The 21,469-nt window shown below is 41.6% G+C and overlaps 3 protein-coding genes across 6 annotated transcripts in view; 1 reads left to right on the top strand and 2 right to left on the bottom strand.

The window, feature by feature from the left end:
- The window catches only part of LOC138916588 (ubiquitin carboxyl-terminal hydrolase 25-like), a 157,965-nt gene extending 138,062 nt beyond the window's left edge, over positions 1 to 19,903 (top strand). Inside the window, exon 3 of the mRNA XM_070229513.1 lies at positions 13,095 to 19,903. Coding sequence (XP_070085614.1) covers positions 17,242 to 18,300 — 1,059 coding nt within the window. The 5' untranslated portion in view covers positions 13,095 to 17,241 and the 3' untranslated portion in view covers positions 18,301 to 19,903. The remainder of the gene's footprint in view (positions 1 to 13,094) is intronic.
- LOC138916597 (olfactory receptor 4A5-like) overlaps positions 1 to 21,469 on the bottom strand; it is a 102,514-nt gene that overhangs the window by 75,988 nt on the left and 5,057 nt on the right. The gene's annotated exons all lie outside the window — the stretch shown is intronic.
- The window catches only part of LOC138916617 (ubiquitin carboxyl-terminal hydrolase 25-like), a 93,371-nt gene continuing 74,304 nt past the window's right edge, over positions 2,403 to 21,469 (bottom strand). For 2 of the 4 annotated variants that reach the window (XR_011423893.1, XR_011423894.1), the window contains 2 exons: positions 7,755 to 7,923; positions 2,403 to 2,667 (listed from right to left, as the gene is read on the bottom strand). Coding sequence is in view for 2 of the 4 variants with exons in the window: in XM_070229570.1 (XP_070085671.1) it covers positions 2,628 to 2,667 (40 nt within the window). In the remaining 2 variants the exon portion in view is untranslated. The remainder of the gene's footprint in view (positions 2,668 to 7,754; positions 7,924 to 21,469) is intronic. The other 2 variants (XM_070229570.1, XM_070229573.1) reach the window with 1 other exon arrangement.

The following is a 21,469-nucleotide window of genomic DNA, read 5'->3' as shown; positions in this document are numbered from 1 at the left end:
CACCGGGTTGGCCCCAAATATTTCAAGTTTTTGAGGAATCTCCATGCTGTTTTCCGTAGTGGCTTCATCATTCTACATTCTTACTACCAGTGTAAAAGAGATCCAATTTCTCCACATCCTTGCTGACATTTATCTTTTTTTTTTTTTTTAATACAATAGCCATCCTAACAAGTGTGTGGTCATATCACATTATCGTTTTGATTTGCATTTCTCTAATGATTAGAGATGTCTCTTTTGGAGACGGATCTGTTCAATTCCTTTGACTGTTTTTTAATTGAGTTATTTGTCTTTATCATTTGTTTTGAATTGAGTTGAGTTGAAATGATTTCTTACGTATTTTGGATATTAACCTCTTATCAGACATAGGGTTTGCAAATATTTTCTCACACTCTGTAGGCTGCCTTTTCATTTTGTTGATTGTTTCCTCTGTTGTGCAGAAGATTTTTAGTTTGATGTAGTCCCACTTATCTACTTTTTCTTCTGCTGCTTGTGCTTTTGGTGTCATGACCAAGAAATCATTACCAATGGTCTTTCTCCAAGTTTTCTTTTAGGAGTTTGATAGTTTAAGTTCTTACATTTAAGTCTTTAATCCATTTTGAGTTGACTTTTATACATGGTGTAAGGTAATGATCCAGTTTCATTCTTTTGTACTCACATACCCAGTTTTTCCAATACCATTTGTTGGAGACCGTCCTTTCCTCATGTATATTCTTGGTTACCTTGTCAAGGATGAGTTGAATGTATGCATACAGATTTATTCTGGGCTTAAAAAGAGCCGTTGCTGGCCCTTAATTGACTGTAGGACAGAATATTACCTGGCTTTGTCTATCTCTCTCCGTCCTCATCTTGTGGCCCTCTTACTTTACAATTACTGAAAATTGCATAGGACTAAGTATAAGTAACCATATGATACCCCAAATAGGAGGGTGATAGGAGATTACAGCTATTGAAGTGTAGGAGAGTTGTCAAAATTACTTGAAATGTTTCATACACTGTAATATCCCAGGCATCGCTTTGCTCTTATCTCAATTCCTATTTGCTTATTTAAGGTCCACCTGTGGAGAGACTTGCCTTGATTACAACCTAATAATAGTTGTAGCATTTTAGTCATGATCTGCTTAGGCCAAGTACAGGACACACTACCACTGCTCCTGAGAATGCCAGGCACTCTTACAATTCTTCCTGGAATGTCCTTTCCTCCCCCTTTGCTTGAACCTCTCCTCAAATACCAGCTCAACACTCTTGTGATCTCTCACTAGCTCCCTTAGGCAGCGTTAGTGTCTCTAGTCCATGCCATTGAGAAGCATTATGCCTCTAGAAAATCTATCACTCCTTGCTTATAGTGTTTTCATAAAGTTGACAAATATAAAAGCAACAAAATCACCCATCATTCCATTGTTTATGAAAAACCATTGTTTTGGTTTATCGCATTGTAGGTTTTTCCAGTATAGAGCTGTTTAAAAAAAAAAATAACTCAACAATCCTACTATACATATAGCAGCCTTCTTCTCCCTCTCATCTTAACATTTATCAAAAAGTTCCCCGTAAGTTTATGTCTTTGAAACCATCCCTCTTAATGTCTGCATACTATTCCATCAAGTAAATTCATCACTTATTTAATCCTCCCCAAATCATTCAACATATGTTCTTTCTAAATTTCTTGCTTAATCATATTTTCAATTCCAACATTATCATTTACCTTAGGCATATTAAATATTCAATAAACGGGTGTTTAGAGAAATCTTCTGTCTAGGAATTTATGCCATTCTCCTCTTATCTTACTGTTTTGATGAATTTTAATCCCAAGTACAGAGTATTAACTGAAAATTTATCATAGAATCTGAGGGAATGGGAGAGCTGGAAAAACTATCTAAAGGTTTTAGTCTGAAGCTTTTCCTTTGGAAACATGGCAGATTACAGTTCCCTTAGTTATCTTGATCATTCCAGATAGATTGTGGTGTGTATGTAAGCGTTTGCATCTCTCTGATTTGCCTCTGTTAACAACAGAAACTATTCATCAATGCTACCAATGCAATAGAAAGGAGGAGACATAAGCATGTTTTCCAAAATGTTGAATGGGTTATGTGTGAATATATATCAAGCTTGTGGCATGCACATATTAAAAAAAAAATTAAATTATTTGGAAATGTTTATTCCTTCAGAAAGGGCAGAACTGTCTTGAGGCTCAAGGAAATGTCACAGAATGAATAAATGGAACTAATTATAGAAACTCTTGCCTAAATTTTTGGCCTTACTTACCATCATCAGGATTTGCTTCAGCATATCAGGGGAAGGTGAGAGTGGGGAACGGGCCAAGAGCTGGGTGGGAGAAGCACTTTCCATTTGACCCATATATACAAATGGTCCGTAAAGCTAGCTGAGAAATACCTGACAAATCAGTGTTTGCTGAAATAAACGATTTATTTGGGAAAAAATTGACATTGGTATTTTACAAATATTGACATTGGTTTCCATCACATAACAGGAAACATAACGTGAAAAGAAGGTTTAGTTTAGAGGAAGAAGCAAGGTATTCGGATTCAGACTTGGGTTCAAATCCCATCTCCATTCCTTACGACGTCTGAGACCTTAAGCGAGTCTGTCAACCTCTCTGATCTTTAGGCTTCTCATCTGTAAAATAGGAATAATAATGCTGTCCTTGCCAACCTGGTATAAAAGTAAAAAGAGAAAAATACTTAGCATCTGGCACACAGAAGTCATTCAAAAAATGGGAGCTATTATTATCATATTATCTTACATATTGGTGTCCCAAAGAAATAGGAAAACGGATTTTGTCTGGAATAAAAGGCAATTGACATGAGAAACATGCTGGGAAGAATAGGTTATCATAGGATGGCTGCCATTTTTTTGGGTCATCTGTAACCTAGTTTATCTGATGTTGTTTTAAATCAGTGGGTCCCTCTATTTGTGTACATAGGCCCCTTAAGTGTCATCTGAAAACTTCCAATGCCTGAGTACTTATCACAGAGTGAGTCAATCAACTTGGTCCATAAATAATAGGAATCTCTAAAACAGCATGATTAGTTTCAAAAATTTCGGGGAGTATCTGCTATGACAGGCGACACTTGACTTATTCTATCTGAATGCTCTTCTCTGAGTCCTGTGAAGTCCTCTTGAAAATAAGTTCTACCCACTAAAAAGCATAGCTTTGCTCAGATTCCTCTTTATACTTAGAATATTTTTCTGCCCAAGGATATCAGTAGAAAGAGCTTTGGTTATTCCTGAGAGAACAGCAAGTTCACAAATAAAGCCTCTTCCTCCATGCCATGTTCTTTCATCTGCATAAAATGCTGATGAACATACGGGAGTGCCAAACCCTTCTGGAAGCCAGCAAAGACATACTTATGATGTAAAAGTGGAAATGGGAAATTAGGGGGAGGAGAGAGAGGATGTGAACCAGGTATTTCTTTAACTAAAACATACCAACAGACTAAGTTTGATGTTCGTAAGAGTAGGATTAGAAATTCACTTTCTTCCCAACATGGACCATAGAGAAAGTAAAATCAAGATAATTTGTGAGGGGTCAGTTTAGTATTGTGTGAATGAGCATGACTGATTCAGAAGAATGCTTCTGAATTAAGTTCTACGGAAGTAAACGCAATCTCATTTAAAAAACTACCATTTTCTTTCTTAAGTTGGGCTCCTCTAGCAATTTCCTTTCCTAGTACATCCATGCCAGGAAGAAAGTTTGCTAGCTGGAGTAGATAGGAAGGTACCAAGGATTGATACTTAGTCTGAGAAGATAACTAAGGCCTCTTTTCCTGAAAAATGCCTTTCTTTGGATTTTAGTGAATAGTGGCATTGCCCCATCCTGCCCATATTCTTCTCCAGGGTAAATAAGAAGAGTATCCTTTCTGCTGTTACTCACAGAACCCAAGTGTTCTGCTGTTGTCTCAAATCAAATCTTCTAATTTGTGAGCAGATAAAGCCTTTTCTTGTCTGTTCTTCCTAATTGTTTAGGATGATATTTTTGTCTGTTCCATGACTGCGCTAAGTGAGGCCAAAGGTGTTTAAGTATCAGCGGCACACAGGAAATATGATCAATGAAGGCCTCATAAACTCTAGTCCATATGCTCTTGGACTTATTAAATCAATCCTTTGTCATCTTGGGAGGCAACAGACAACAGTGGCAAGCATGAAATACAGGTGGGTAGACATTCATGTTGGGAGACACAATGTGTTAAAAAACCCCAGTAGCAACAACCACTGTTGGCCTACATTGGTAGAGATAGCCAAAACCAAGATAGTAAGTTTGAGAACATCAGTATAGGGATGTAGAACCAAGGTGATCATGTGAGCCAGGGATGAGAGACAGGTTGCATGGAACAAGTAGGATTCAAACAACACAGAAGACGCTCTTTGATAATGCTTCATATTGATCTCAGACCAGCACGTAAGGAGACAAGAATATCTTCTCTGTTTTCCAGTGGGGATGAATGTCAAGCAGAGTCTCAGCAGTTAGGATGATTTTGAATATTCTACACGTATGTAAATACAGTCATCTTTAATTGGGCTGAGGCATGAACTTGATCACACAAGGTGAGTCGAGACAGTCCTTTCCCCTGAGTGATTCTAGGTCAACACCTCGCACTCCCAACTCTACCTTTTCTCTTTCTTTCTTATTTTCTGCTTGTGGGAACTTTCAAGGAGGGCCGAATATTGTTGATGTGTTGAAATACGGTCCTCAAGGGAGACTTAAAACTTAAATACAAAGTGCATATTGTAATAAAGAGAAATGCCGCGATTCTTGAAGAAAATGAGATTTCTGAGAAAGCTAACAGACTGTGTAAATATGTATGTATCTGTGTTTGGGAGATTTTCTGTCTGAAGCACTGGTATGTAGCCCTTATTAAAGTCAAGTTCACTGCTTTTCCGTCTAGAATACACACCAGCCTTCTTTGAATCTGGTTTATTTATATAAAGCTCTCTCTCACACACAAAGCAGAAAGGCTCCAGGACCTCTCAGCAGCAAAAGAGAGAAATGCGCTTCAAGGCCCTAAGACGAAGTCAAACACATACTGATTTAATGATAATCACCCTGCAGCGTCTGCAATAAGCATTACACGGTCACGAAAGGGCAATTTCTATCCAAAATGGCCCCTGTAGATGATCTATTGTACGTTAATGTGAAAATGACTTCCTGCGTTGATTCAGAAGATGATTGATTTCTACTCTGAGTGCCAAGACAGGCCTGACGGATGACAGACAACCTCCTAGTCCATTTCTCCTGGACAGATGGTGGGCCGTGGCCTGACTTTGGATGGTCGTACAGGTGCTTCTTCACACCAACCCTGATGGGGTCAATTGAAGGCTTAGAGGCTCAGAAGAACAGCATGCTAAAAGTTTATTCATAATTTTTATTTGATAAATCTCTATTAAAATGGAGAAAATTGAGGTATAAAGGGAGAGTGGGAAAATACCTCTGTTTTCCTAAAGGCACTGTGATGTGAAAACAATTTTCTGACATCCTTTAAGTCAGGAAACTCCTGTTGGTCTAGCGCTTCCTTAAAAGATGATCAGGAAGATAGGTCCCAGTAATGTTTATATGAGTCAATTGTCAGACAAGACAATTATCTTAATTCTGAGCTTCAGGCTTTCTTCACGATTGAATTGGTTGATTATAAAACATCTGTATTTGAGTCAAGTGTCAGGCAAGCAGCCTCTGACTCTGGCCATTTTCTCGGCTGTATTTTTTCATCGTTGTATAGCATATTTTCTGAAGAACTCACTTAATAATGTCTTCTTCAGAGTATTCATTAAGTATTCAAATGCCTTATCTGCCCATTTCCTTAAAATGGATTCCTGGCATTTCTAAAATTAAATACTGCCGGGGCAAAAAGAACTTTGCATTTACCATGAAGCAAATTATGTGCTTTGACCACCTAACAGAGGATGTATTAGCAACCACTGAAGGTTCACATTTGTGGTCTCAGTTTGGAACTGGGATTCAAGAAGACTTCAGGGTATACTGGTCTGCCTCCACATGTCTTCCCCAACCCTGCTTTTTACAATCAATATAAAACCCCAACTGTACTCATTGTTGCATTTACCATACTCATTCTTCTAATTGTTCTCATTTTCACATAAGAAATATAGTTCTCCAGAGGAGCTGTGTCATCTTTGCATTTCCTCACTGGCCCTTTGATCAAATAGATGCTCAATAGTGCTCTGTACAGGTGGTCCTAAGGTAGGTGTGAGCGAGCCAAGCTTTTCACATCAGTTTATTCCTTCCTTGGTAGGGCTTACTCACATGCTCTGAAGTCAACCAGCAAATGGTTCCAGAATATAGCAATTGCCTAGTTTATTCAGCAAACTGAGAGCTGTGTTGTAAAATGGTTAATATGAGTGTTGGGAATCACGTTGTGAAAACAAACTCTTTTCCTTCTTTTTGATTTTGGACGTGTGTCCTCTCTGGAAAGTTTTCCTTTGTCAGTTGCGTGCACTGTAGTTCACTTTTTTGAACTCTTGGACTCGAATTAACGCGGTCAATGATTAGAGCAAAACTACAGTTAAATTGGAGGTTAATGCCTCTCCCCATCTTTTCTTCTAGCGACTTTTATGTTACTTGATGGTGAGCATGGGTTAAATGGAATTTTAACAGAATTCCTTTAAGTGTTATATTTCCTGAGATTCCAATAGCTAAAAGAACACATTTCCTGTACTGCTAATGATGTTGAAGGTGTTCAAAACATGTTACCCCAAAGTAAGCCCCTTACCATGTTGATTATTTTAAGCTGAAGTCACTTGAGAAACAGTAGATGAAGGAAGGGCTCTCTGACCTCCCCCTTTCTACCTAAAAGCAGGTCATAATAGCTCCCATGAAAAAGACGCTGTCCCTGCACCAGGAAGAGAACATTCTTATCACTGAAGACTGGGAGTCAATGCCACAATGGATCTGTACAAACAAATCTACTAAAATAACCCTAATCTTCCATTAGTTTACCCCTATATTTCCTAGTCACTTTCCCTAAATTTGTCTCTCCTAAAAGCTTAAGCCAGTTTCCTTTGTCTTGCCATTTCTCCAGAAATTTAACATTCTTGGTTCAAAAAAGTATATATGCTCTCAGTCTTAATTCTCTTGTAAGTCTTCATTTTTCCTATGAAGGCTCCTATATGCACACAAAAATATTAAATAAAATTTGTATGCTTCTTTTCTGTTAATCTGTCTAATGTCCACTTAATTTTCAGGCTCAGCCACAGAACCTAAGAGGACAGAGGAAGATTCTTTTTCTTTCCCTTTTCTGGCCGTGGTTCAAGTCCCTTATCATGTCCATTTGAATTAGAGATAGGAAAGATATGTTTAAGGAGATAAACAACTTGAAGGTGATATTTCGCTTACTATCTATCTCCAATTAATGAAATACATGGAATGAGCTCTCTTGACTTCTCAAAAAGGAATCCCAACAGACCAGAAAGACATCTATGAGCCAAGCTAAGTTTTGAAAGTATGCGTTCTTTGCACTGCTATGCTTCCATAAACGAAGCATCCCTTCCTTCATAGATTGCAGGTAAAATGCCTCACTCTTACACCTGGGAGTCAAATAATTTCTTAAATTATTTTCCCTGGCTAGTGTGAAGTTAACAGACAATAAATCATTATTATTAACAGCAAAATGAGATAAACTTTCTTAGAAATCGGTGGTAGGTATTGCTCTGAAGATACTTTGAAGGCTATTTTGTAAGTTCAAGAAAGGATGGCAGCTCTGTGTCATAAACGGTTAGTTTGTACTCACCAGCTAGCTGAATCTAGACACTATTTTCCTTAATGATGGGTGTGGATGAGAATGTAGCCAATCTCTCGTAATGACCTCAAACATTCCAGGAATGCAGCACAACTCTTCCCAAAGATGGGATAGTCAGCAGGGAGCATTAATGTGGGATGAAGATTCATCATTTACTTCCCTAGAGAATATGAAATGAAAGGTTCATGTGATTCTATTTTCAAGAGTTCTGTTTTGGCTCAGTTCTGGGAACTCCCTTGTATATAATGATGATGGCTTCTTTCCAAAATGTGTTGATGTTAAGATGAATTTACTGTATCTTAGAACAAGGACCTATTTACATTTCCCATATTGTAAAAACTGCCTGTTTAACTTAACTGCTCTTATGTTTTCTATATTTGGGAAAAATTTTGAAACACTAGGTAAAAATTAGAAATGACACAACTTTTGGAATAAAACAGGATGTTAAAAAATCCACAAAAAATCTGGGCTTGAGTTCTGTCTCCACCACTAAGTAGTTACTTGATCTTCAATAAATCATAATCTCTCTACTTTTCAGTTTCTAAACTTGAAATGAGAATAAGAAAACATACTTAGTGGTCGCTGTAAAGATTCAATAATGAAAGTATGCAAAAGGAACTGACCGTCCTTGGTGTCAAAGAAAAAACCAAAGCTGAATAGTAGTTAAAATATAGTTAAGATAGTAGTTAAGATTTTGGTAATGGTAAAAACAGAACTATTGCAATAGGGGAAAAGAGACCCCACTATAGAACTGGGATCAATTCAGAATACTGCATGGGCAAGTGAGAATTCATAGCCAAGGAGCAGGGTAGGGGTAAGTGGGTGGAAAATTACTAAAAAGAAATGTCAGGGGTAAGGGAGATGGAAGCTAACTTGAGCTGACAGCGTCTTTGCTGAAGACAGGCCAGGGTGATCAAGACATCGCCTGGGGATGGTGGAGGATGAGAAATCCGATGAGCTATCGATGGGGAACAGATGGAGGATGGAGGACTTTTGCTAAACTGATCTAGCAGAGTTCTTGCTAAAATAAGATTTTACAAGGAAGTGCACCGAGGCACCTAGGAGAAGGTTCGAGAGCCTGACTAAAGTTTGGTTAAGTGAAGAATCTTTGTCATTGGTCACAATATTCTCAGTAAGTCTTGGTTCCTATTCTTCCTATTATCTTAATATTTGGAAACTCGTTATTTTATTCATCGGTAGGATAAATATTTCTTATTTCCTTGACGTACTGAGTTATTTTAGATTTCCAAAAAAATAATAAGGTAAAAAGGCATTGAAAATAATTTTAATATTTCTTTTAAAAATTATTAGTTTTTATTTCTAGGGTTAATGCTACAAGCTTATATTGGACATCTACTAATAAATGCTACAATTATTAAGAAATATTAGTAAAACCTTTGAAATTTGGATTCTTTTTGTCTCAAAGAGGATGAGAGCTCAAAATGTGATGTTACTTCTGTGCACTAATCCCTTGCATACTCCCACAGAAACTCCCTATTATGCCTTGACAACAGCTTGTCAGCCATTTGGCAGAAATTTTACCCTTTGAGAACAACCAAACTCAAAATTGTGGAGGCGTTTTTTTAAAATGGGAGCTTTGGTTTTATTCTTTTTTTTTTTTTCCTGTATGCATAGAATAACAGGAAATTCAAATCCTTAAAGGTAAAGAGTTAAATGAGGGTAAATTTTGAAAACTTAACGCTCAAAGTGCATTGATTTGCAATTACTTTATAACAAAGAGATACCACATACTGAATTCAAGCTGATGCATCCTTTTTCATGGGCCTGGCAACACATTTCCTCTTTGAGAATGGCTTTGCAGTTCCGTGGATTTTCATGCAATTCTTGGTTTGAAATCTTTGATCACAATAGCTCACTCATTCTAGTTTCCTTGCAATTAGTCTCACTTCCACACTTAAGAATCAAAAAAGCGAACATGAATATACCAGGATGGCTTGGAATAAATAAGAAATCCTGGGAACTAAACAAACTTTATCCATTTTTCCATCTAGACCAGGCCCAAGGTTGGTTCACATATAACATCCGCAGTTTGAACTTCTGAACTGAATGTACTTCCATATTTTGACTTCGATTGGTTAATTCACACCTATGTTACTATCTCAGTGTGTTCACTTATTTTGATGTTATAATGAGCTATTGGGTTCTCTGAATAAGAACTCCTGATTCTAAAATTCAAGTTAAGAACGTGGTAAGTCAAACGATAGAAGGAAAACATTTCAGAAATGCTATTTTGAAGGAATAAAAGCATATTTCATGAGCCTCAGTTTTTCATTTTCACAAAGAATTTCATGTACTTCAAATACGTATAATTTCAATAGATTTTGTCAATGCAGTATTTGTTCCAAGTTTTGAGTGGGACTAAGAGACTTGACAATAAAATCTAAAAATCATTACATACTAAAATAATCCTTTGGAAATCTCACACACACACAGAAGACTCACACACACACACACACACACACACTGCTTCTCTCTCACATTTTATTCAGAAACAGAAATTTTATCTGCCAGGAGCTGACCCAACCAAATTAGCTCTCTTTTGTATTTGTAAAGAAGAAAACTGAACTTCTGAGAAATTATTTAATTTTACTGAGGTCACACAACTCGACAGGGGAAGCCAGAAGTTTAATCTAGGTTTGCCTAATATCACTTTTATTTGTTGCACTATGTTCCATGCCTTGATGTAGACAATTAAGCTGAGATTTTTGCCCTAAAAAGATGCTATCTAAAGGGAAAGACTAATATGTAAACAGCCATTTATAACACTCTTTAAAAGCAGGGTTTTACTAGTTTCAAAGAAACTTTTAAAAATTTTGTTTTATTATTTTTTATTGAAATATAATTGACATATAACACTGTAAAGTTTAAAGTGTACAATGTGTTAAGTTGACACATTTATGTATTGCAATATGATTAGCACTGTAGCAGTAGGTAACACTTCTATCACACCACACACTTATCATTTCTTTTTTGTGGTGAGAACATCTAAGATCTAGTCTCAGCAACTTTGAAGTACATAGTACGGTATTGTGGACTAGAATCACTATGTTGTGACAGATTTCCAGGACCTACTCATCTTCTAACTGCAAGTTTGTGTCATGGAACTTTTTAATAGGACCAACTTACTTTGTCTTGAGGACCCAGGGAAGATTTCACTGAACAGGCCTGAGGAGGAATAGAAACATTCAAGACAGAATAGGAAAGAGGGCAGGAGAGCAAGAGGAAATAGCACATGTAAATCATTTGAAACAGATGAGAACATCTCAAAGTCAGGAAATCATGAAGAGGTACATGTGATAAGAACCTAGAAAGGAAGAGGATGCATATCTTAAAGTCTTAGACATCATGTTAAGGAATTGGGACTCATTATAGGTGATTGCAAGCCATGGGAGGATTTTAATCATGAGAGGAAACTCTATTTATTCAACAAATATTTCAGTGTTTATTATTACCAGACACTACTCCTATTTATAAATTAGAATAATTTCAGACAACAAAATAGAAGATAAACCAGAAACGGAAGAGACTAGGGGCTACTTCAAAACCTTTAGCCAAAAATGAGGAGACATGAGGTAGAGATTGTCTATTTCATCTTTGGGTTAACTCTTGTCAGAGGGTAAAATAATAGAAAATGTGAATTTAGTAGCTTCTCTCCTCATCTTTATTTTCCCTACCTGCCAACCCTCTTAACACTTTCAGCACCCTAGCACACATCTAAGGGGCCCAGAAGTTTCTTGTGAATTCAATTACAGTCACGTGCCACATAATGACGTTTCAGTCAACAATGAATTGCATGTAAGAAGGTGGTCCTCATGTCTGACTAGGCAACGGAAACAACGGAAAAAATAAACAACTGGGACTGCATCAAACTAAAGAGGTTCTACACAGCAAAGGAAATCATCAACAAAATGAAAAGACAATCTAACAATTGGGAGAAGATGTTTGCAAATCATATATCTGATAAGGGGTTAACATCTAAAATATACAAAGAACTCACACATTTCAAGAACACAAAAACCTACCAACCCAATTGAAAAATGAGCAAAAGATCTCAACAGACATTTCTCCAAAGAAGATATATAGATGGCCAACAGGCATATGAAAAGATGTTACACATAATTAACTATCAGGGAAATGCAAATCAAAACTACAATGTCAGGACGTCTATAGTTAACAGGACAGGAAACAAGTGTTGGAGATGATTTGGAGAAGGGAATTCTCATACACTGCTGGTGGGAGTGCAAATCGGTGCAGCCACTATGGAAAACAGTATGGAGACTCCTCAAAAAATTAAGAATAGAACTACCTAAGATCCAGCTAGTCCACTGCTGGGTATTTATCCAAAGAAGATGAAAACACGAATTTATAAAGATGCGTGCACCCCTATGTTCATTACAGCATTATTTACAATAGCCAAGACTTGGAAGCAACCTAGGTGCCCATCAAGGGACGAATGGATAAAGAAGATGTGGTATATATACACAATGGAATATTACTCAGCCATAAGAAATGAGGAAATCCAGCCATTTGTGACAGCATGGATGGACCTTGAGGGTATTATGCTAAGTGAAATAAGTCAGAGGGAGAAGGTCAAATACCGTATGATCTCATTCATAAGTAGAGGATAAAAACAACGACAAACAAAAGCACAGAAACAGATCGGATTGGTGGTTACTAGAGGGAATGGGAGGAGGCAGGAGGGCAAAAGGGGTGACTAGGCACATGTGTGTGGTGATGGATTGTAATCGATCTTTGGGTGGTGAACATGATGTAAACTACTCAAAAATCGAAATATAATGATATACCCCTGAAATTGATATAATGTTATTAACCAATGTGACTGCAATAAAAAAAGTAAATAAAGAAGGTGGTCCCATAAGATGATAATGGAGTTCAAAAACTCCTATCACTTAGTGATGTTGCAGCCATTGTGACATCATTGTGACATCATTGTGACATCATTGTGTATTGCATTACTCACATGTTTGTTGTGATGCTGCTGTAACCAAACCTACTGCACTGCCAATCGTCTAAGAGTATAGCACATAGAGTTATGTACAATACACAATATTTCATAATGATAATAAATGACTATGTTACTGGTTTACATATTTGCTATACTATACTTTAATCTAGTGTTGTTTTGTTCATCATGGCCCCTAAGCATACAAAATCCACTGCTAATGTTGCGAGTCTGAAGCCACATTCAGTGACTAGCCTGGAAACAAAATTCAGTGACTAAGTACTACAAAGACTGAAAATCAGTCAAGGTCGTTGCTCACCAGTCAGGCATGTCCCTTTCCTCCACAGCTATGTGAAGAACAAGAACAAAGTGAGAGAAGCTGTTGAAGCGTCTGCATCATGAAGGCAAAGAGACTAAAACAACTTTGAGAAGGGACCACATCAGACACGGAGAAACTTCTGATGCCCTGGATTAAAGACCAGACAGAGAAGCAAGTCTCTGTGAGCACCATGACCATCACAGCCAAAGCAAAAAGTTTGTTTTTGATGTAGAAAGAAAAGACTGGACCTGACTACAATGTTGAATTTACTGCCAGCTCTGAGCGGCTTAAACAATTCAAGAATCCTTCTTCATCACATAATGTGAAAGTGAGCGGTGAGTCTGTGAGCGCGGATGTGAAGGCAGCTGAGGAATTTTTGGAAACTCTAGATGAGCTGATTGAGGAGGTAAATTACTTGTCAGAGCAGATATTCGATATGGATGAAAACGCCCTATTCCGGAAACAAATGCCTGAAAGGACTTTCATCCATAAGGAGGCCAGGTTTGCCAGGTTTCAAAGCTTTTAAGGACAGGATAACAGTCTTGCTTATTGCAGGCTACAAATTGAAACCCTTTGTGATCTGGCACAGTGAGAAGCCCAGGGCCTTCTAGCATATCAATAAGGACACATTGCCAGTGTACTACAGGAGCAATGAGAAGTCATGGATGACCCAGCTGCTCTTCTAAGAGGCCCTCTTCAATTACTATGAGAGTAAAATGGAGAAGTACCATTTGGAGAATAACATCCCTTTCAAGATTTTGCTTATTGCTGATAATGTTCCTGGACATCCTCCTTTTCTTGGTGATCTTTATTCTGATATTAAAGCAGTGTTTCTCCCTCCAAACACCACCTCTTTGACTCAAACAATGGATCGGGGAGTTATAAGGCCTACAATCTGACAAAGACCTTTGCCCAGGCTATTACTGCAACTAAGGAAGATGTTGTGAAGACACTGATGCAATTCTGGGAGAATTACCACTATGTAATTCTATGGATGCGTCAGGGACCTTGTTTGGGCTTGGAGTAATGTCACCAAGGAGTGTATGATTGGCATCTGAAAGAAGATGCTGAAGACATTTAGTCGTAATTTCAAGGGATTGCCAAGTATTAGGAGGTTGCAAAAATCAATGAGGCTGAGGTGGAGACGGCAAACAACTTTAACCTGGGTGTGGATGAGGATGACATTGAGGAGCTCCTAGAGGTGGTTCCTGAGGGATTGATGAATGAGGAGTTCTTGGACCTGAAACAGGAATGCATGGCTGAAGAAGAAGCAAGAGAACCTTTTCTCTACACTACCAGAGAAGAAAAAGAAGAAGCTCCAAGAAAATTTGCAGGGTAGGGTTTCGCAGACACTTTTGCAGACCTCAATAGGCTCCTTAAACATTTGAAAACATGAGCCCCAACACTGAAAGGTTTTTATTAATAGAGAGGAATGTTTATGGTGGAGTATCTGCTTACCCGCACTTCTACGATGTGAAAAAAAAAACAAATCAAGCAAAGCATCATGGACATATTTCTGAAAAGGGTGACACCTTCTCAAGAAGAGCCTCAGACAGATCATTCAGGAGGTGTTCCAGAAGAAGGCCTTATTATCACAGGAGATGACAGCTCCATGCGTGTTATTGCCCCTGAAGACGTTCCAGTGGGACAAGATGTGGAGATGGACGACAGTGATATTGATGATCCTGACCCTGTGTGGGCCTAGGCTAATGAGTGTGTTTGTGTCTTAATTTTTCTTTTTTTGAGGAAGATTAGCCCTGAGCTACCATCTTTGTACGTCTTCCTCTACTGTATTTGTGGGACGCCTGCCACAGCACAACCAGACAAGCAGTGTGTATGTCTGCACCCGGGATCCGAACTGGGGAACCCCAGGCCCCTGAAGTGGAATGTGAGAACTTAACTGCTGCGTCACCAGCCCCGGCCACTGTTTCTTAAGTTTTAATAAAAAAGTTTTTTAAACCTTGTAATAAAAATTTTTTTAAGTAAAAGAAACCTTATAAAATAAGGATCTAAAGGGGCTGGCCCCGTGACCGAGTGGTTAAGTTTGTGCGCTCCGCTGCAGGCGGCCCAGTGTTTCGTTGGTTCGAATCCATGGCACTGCTCATCAAACCATGCTGAGGCAGCGTCCCACATGCCACAGCCAGGAGGACCCACAACGAAGAATATACAACTATGCAACGGGGGGCTTTGGGGAGAAAAAGGAAAAAAAAATAAAATCTTTAAAAATAAGGATCCAAAGAAAGAAAATATTTTTTACACCCCTCCAATGTATTTGTGTTTTAAGGGTTATTACAAAAGAGGCAAAAAGTTAAAGAAATTTAAGTTTATAAAGTAAAAAAGTTATGGTACGCTAAGGTTAATTTATTATTGAAGAAACAAAAATTTTTTATAAATTTAGTGTAGCCTAAGTGTACAGAGTTCATAAGGTCTACAGTGATGTCCAGTAATGTCCTAGCCTTCACAGCCACTAGCCACTCACTCACTGACTCACCAAGAGCAACTTCCGGTCCTCTGAGCTCCATCCATGGTCAGTGCCCTACACAGGTGCACCATTTTTTATCTTTTATATGTTTAGATGTGCAAATACTTAATGATTATGTTACGATTCCTTCCAGTATTCAGTCCAGTGACGTGCTGTGCAAGTTTGAGCCCAGGAGCGATAGGCTGTACCATAGAGCTTAGGTGTAGTGGGCGATACCATCCAGGTTTGTGTAAGTGCACTCTGTGATTTTTGCACAAAAATGAAATCCCCTAATGATGTACGTACCCCTGCCATTAAGCTATGCGTGAGTGTAATTTGCTACAGCAGGGATAGGAAAGGAATGCAGCTTTCTGATATTCCTCCAAAGTGCCACCTTGTCACCCCCTAAAAACATAAACATCCCTTTTTCCATATTCCCAGTATAGGGGATTGTGGATGGGCTATGCCTCCAGAATTTTTCCTGCAATACTATGTCTACATGTTATTTTGCATCTTCCTGTTTGACGTCATAACATATCCTGGACCTCTTTATAAGAACTGTTTTAAGTCCATTTCACTCTCTTTGGGACTGGCACGGCCTTTGGGAGAATATTATCATTTCTTTGACCCATTTTTGATCCTTTATAAAGACCAACCACTTGCAGTAGCAGAGTTGGCTCCTGTTGCCCTGAAAGGAGTCTGACATCCCCTGGGAAGGGCCACTGTCCCCAAGCCCACTCTGTGTCCCATGGAGCTCTTGAGCCCTGATACCCTCAACACCTTTAAATAGGACTCAGATGACAATTCTCTCACTTCCCTTTGACTAATGAGAGTACGGAGCAGCCCCTCACGGCAGAATCCCAGGGATGGACTAGAGGGTCTGAGCCCGGCCCGGTGAGGCGGTGTGATGAAATAAGATGGCAAGAGAGCCAGAAGAGGACCCAGGCCCTCCCCAGAGGCCCACTTCTGAAGACCATGTGGCAGACGGGACCCTCCTCAGGGCCACCTTGGGAGGCTTGTGGTGAAAATGGCGAGGTCACATGAAAAAAGGAGCCCTAATCACTGTGTCACTCCAAGAGAGCCACTCATACCCAGGAACACTTGGACTGAACCAAAATCCATAAAATGTTAAGACTGCCACTTCCCATTAATGACTCTTGAGTTGTTTGGAGTGGAATCCTAGTCTCTTAGTTCATACCCTTGGGGACACCGTTCAGTCGTGGGCCCCAGTGACCAAGCACGAGTAGAAAGGGAGCCTCAGACTAGGAAGATCCTGGGAGGTTTGCGGGCAGTTCAAGGTGTGCCTGTGCAGAAAGGAACTTTAACACAGGAGACCGGTTCTGGCTCAGGGACGGCCCCCACCACTCTGCCCTGACTTACTCTTGTGCAAGAAAGGGACATGGCCTGGCCCTGCTTTGCCCCCTGAGGGGTATGGTAGGGCCAGGTGGGCCTCGACTGGCAGAGCCAGGCTGCCATCAGCCCTGTCCACCTCCCCCAGTGCCTGGAGAAGTAAGACCCCTTCCACTTTCAGAGCTCACTTAGGGGTCTGTTTCCTAGACCCTGGCTGGCCTCCCCTCCCCCAACCAACTGACACACCCTGGTTCCAGCCACCTGTTTACTTTGGAGATGGAACACTCCTCAGGGTTCCGAGCGGTCAGTTGTGGCCCACAGGGCACTGGCACTCAGAGGCACAGCTGTGGAGCTCTCCCCAGCCATGGAGGGTCTGCTGCCTGTCATCGCGTCTGCTTTCCAGCTGATCCTGGGGCACCTGTGGGGTGCTCTGCTGGTGATTTCGGAAAGCTTGAGCCAGGGTCCAGGTCTCCCTGCGTTCCCCTGGGAGGTCCTGGTATGTACTGTGGTGGTGGCTTTGATAGTCAAGACAGGACATATTTTCAGAAGAGGGAAGTCTCCAGGTGAAAGGTGTTCTGCCCGTGCTGAAGTCAGTGGAGAATGTGGGGAGAATACCGGACCTGAGAACCGAGCCGTGGAAGCCCTTCAGTGCCCTCGGGTGGAGGCCAGTCCTCTCCCCTTACGAACCTTGTGCTTGGCAGCGATGAATACAATCCTGAGCACATCAGCACTTCAGGACACTGTCGACATTCTGGAAAAGGCTTTGAAGAGCCTGCCTGTTAAAGTCTCCAAAGCAACTCATGAAGAGGAACATCAGGAAAGAGCCAGATGGTTGCAGCAACAAAAGCAAATTGGGGAAGAGCTTCCAGGAGAAATCCTCTCCCTCCAAACCGAGGAAGCAACTTTGCAGCACGAAAACACCAAGCTTGAAGGTGAGATTCAGCAGCTGAAGCTCAAACTTCAAAATCTGCATGAGCTACATGATGAAGAAGTGGCGCCACTTTACAGAAAACTCTTTGAGGAGGAAAGGGTCTGCTCCGAGTTGAACAAGAAGCTCCTCAACGTGTGCTGGGAGATGAACTCCACGTACCAGCTTCGCAACCTCTACAAGAAGATGGCTGAAGACCTGGCCCAAGAAGTGAAGACGTGCACTTCCTACTATCACAAGGAGAACCTCTTCCAGATGCAAAGAGCCAAAGAAAGCTGGAGGGCAGCCCTGTTGGCAGAGAGAAAGCTCGAGGAGCTAAGAAGACAAAACGAGCACAACAGGCAAAGGCTGGCCATGTTGGAGGCCTCGTTCCAGCCTTTGCCAAGAGGCAATTTTCCTCCAGCTGCTCCTCCAACGGTCCCCAGAGGCCCAGAAGTGTGGGGGATCCCCTGGGCCGGCAGGACCCCCCCAGGAAGGAGGATGGCCCTGCCATGAGGCCTCAGGGGCCTGGGGTCACCTGCAGATTGGACTCAGCATCCACAGCAGCTGGGCCTTCAGCACCCCAGCCACAGCAGGACATCTGCACGGGTGTTCTCTTTTTCAAAGGAATTTTGATTTTTTCTGTTTTTAGTTTAGCTCCTATTACTTACTTAATTATTCTTATTCAAGTAGATAAAGCATTCTAATGTGTAAGATATTTTTTCAAATAAAGTTTCATTTAATACATTGCTTATCAATTGCATTCTCTGTCCTTGGACCCTCTAGAATAAGACAGTATAAGGATTGAGTTTAGATTTAAATGAAAGGTCACTATTCATTAAGCCATCATTAGAGTAGGACATAGAGATGTAGAAAACAATAAAGACTGTTTCTGTGTGCCCTGAGCCCTTATTAGGAATCTGCGAAGTGACAATATTTGCCTGAATGAATTAGATTGTTAGTAAAAACCAATGGAAAAGCAGGAAAAAAAAAAAGACTTCAACATACTCCCGTTCACATTTCATAATGTTTTGATTTATTCCTAAATCTATAGATTAATTTAGAGGGTAATTTTAGATAATTTGCACTCTGTTTTTTGTTCTGTCATTTTTTAAATCTTTGTTGTATTGTTTAAGATAGTGTTTCTTGCCAAAACATTTCTCAATGTTTTGCAGTCCATTTTATGCAGTTTTCCCTTGGTGGCAATCACATATGCACCCACACCCACACACACAGACACGCACAAACTACAGTACAGATGTAGAATACTTTGTTATTTCAGTACCTAAGGAAAATGTAAAATTAAGAGATTCAATTTTGAAAAATTATTTAAAATAAATAAAAGAAAAAGATCATGCAATCCACCGCGATGTACACAAAAGAATCCTAAGTCCTGTACACAGAAAAGGAGAGGTGCCTGATGTACCCGACAAAATTCCCACTACAAACACTTCACCCCAATGGTGGAGATGAAGAGACTGAGATGCAGCCGTTTCCGGAGCTGAGACAGGGAGGAGGGAAGGGCCAGGGATGCGGGGCTCCCAGGGGCCAGCGGGAGGGAAGCTGTTCCCTGCCCTGGGCTGGAGGGAGGAGGGGAAGTGGTGTCCTCTGGGCCCGTGAGTGGCTGTCAGGGGAACAGGGAAAACTGCCCCCGCCCTCTGTCCTCCTGTCCTCCCACCTCCTGCTGAAGCCTAGGAGCCTCCCAGAGGCCTGGGCAGTGCAGGCAGAGGAGTCAGCCTGGGCACAGAGCCGGCCAGAGAGGGGCCCCGAAGGAATCTGGAGAGTGACCAGCACACTGGACTCTGCTGAATCTGAAGTGCGAGGGTGTTATTGCCTTCCTTCCCATCCATTCATTGTTACACTTGGAGCTTCTGTGATGTCTTCTGCGCTGTTCCAGGTGTTTAAGATGCAGTGATGGACAAAACGGTCTAATGAGGCCTGGGGACCCGCAGCTTACATTCTACCAAGGGACGAGGTCATATAATAAAGAAAAAGAGATGAAGGAGGGAAATACGTCCTCTACAGACGATTCCTATAGGGGGATGGTAAGGGCGGTGACAGGCTAACACTCAGTGGGCGACATTTATGCTGAGATGAAAGGTAAGAGGAGTTAGTCTGGGAGATCATGGGCAGAATGTTCCAGGCAGACAGAACAGGAAGTACAGAGGCCTGAGAGGTGGCTTCTGGGGCAGCGGAAATGGGACTAAGATGAGGGGGAGGGGAGGTGGGCAGGGAGCAGGGCCCACAGCAGAGATGTCTCTGTAGTGCAGGGGAGTGACACCAGGGAAGGGTGTAGACCTGGAGGGGAGACAGGGTGGCTGGGGACATAGTGTGATGTGCTTTCTACACAGATGTCTGTGGCTGTGGAGACAGTGGAATGTGGGTCGGGGGAGAGGCTCAGCGTTTTGGTGAGGGGTCTCACAGCAGTCTGCAGGGAGCCATGGGGCTGGCACTGGGGTGTTTGTCATTCAGATGAGGAGTGTGTGTGACTGTTGTCGGGTCTGAGAAGAAGAACGAAGGAAGACTGAGAACGCTTCTGATAACCTGTGTATTGCCTGCGCTACTTTAAGGACACCTTTGTACAATCTCTGCAGGGGAATCCGAAAAGAAGGCAGCTGGGCACAGATGAAGTACACCCAGTGAAAAGCCTATTTTTCCAAGGAATAGAGTAGGGAGTAGTCATGCCCATTTGGACATCCATGAGGTTTCGACCATCCCTGAAGGCCCTGGGGATCAGAGGGTCTCACCCCTCAGGCGCTCCCACAACAGGGGCTCCAAGGGCAGCTCCGGAAGGGGCTCGAGGGCACGGTGAGGATTCCCAAGGGTGATGCATCCGCTCCCTGAGTGGAGCCGATACGATGCTGCTCGTGGAGATGCCAAGAGGAACACTCAGTGGACCCCAGCAGAGCGCAGAGCCAGTGGAAGAGGAAGACTCACTGACTAGAAGTGCTCGTGGAGGTGGCGTGTGCACCCACTGCAGGCGCTGTGCCCGGCTCTCTAACTGTCCCTGCAGCAGGCTGGGCGGTGGGTGGGAGGTCAGGGAGGGGTCTCTGGAGGAGGTGGCCCTGAGCTGAATGCTGAGAGAAAAGGAGTTATCCACAGTGCTTTACACACTTTCCGGGGCACAGGAATCACTTGGAGATCTGGTTACAGGGCAGATCCCAGTTCATCAGGTCCTGAGTGGGTCTGAGACTGCCCTGCTCCCCAGTGATATCCATGCTTGGACTGGACATAGAATAGCAAGGATCTTGAGATGATTGTGGGGAAAACTGTGGGAAAGATAAAGGGGGAAGCACCATTTCTGGCCACATTTCAGCCCAGGCACAGATGCCAAGCTCCAAACAGCCTGGGAGAGCAGAGGTAGAACTTATGCAAGTGACCTGCCCCCAATTACCCTCTGAAGCACTCCTATCTCCCATGGATGGGTCCTGTCCCAAGTTCATGTCCTGTTTCAGAGGAGCATGAGGAACCAAACACTTGGGGTCACTCTTGGGGAAGCCAGCCATGGAGGACCTGCTTTCCCTCCAGAATGCCCTAGTCAGTCGGTAGCTCCACCTTCCCGGTTCGCACAGCCCAGGCACCTGGGAACCCCTCCTGACCTGTTCCTCGTCCTCACCCTCTCCATGCAATGCATCGGGCAGTCCATAGATTATTCCTTCAAACTCCCTCTGTTCTCTCCATCTCT

This window comes from Equus caballus, chromosome 12, assembly GCF_041296265.1.
Source record: "Equus caballus isolate H_3958 breed thoroughbred chromosome 12, TB-T2T, whole genome shotgun sequence".
NCBI lineage: Eukaryota > Metazoa > Chordata > Mammalia > Perissodactyla > Equidae > Equus > Equus caballus.
Note: the sequence above shows the minus strand (reverse complement) of the source record. Positions and strands in the feature narration are given on the sequence as shown.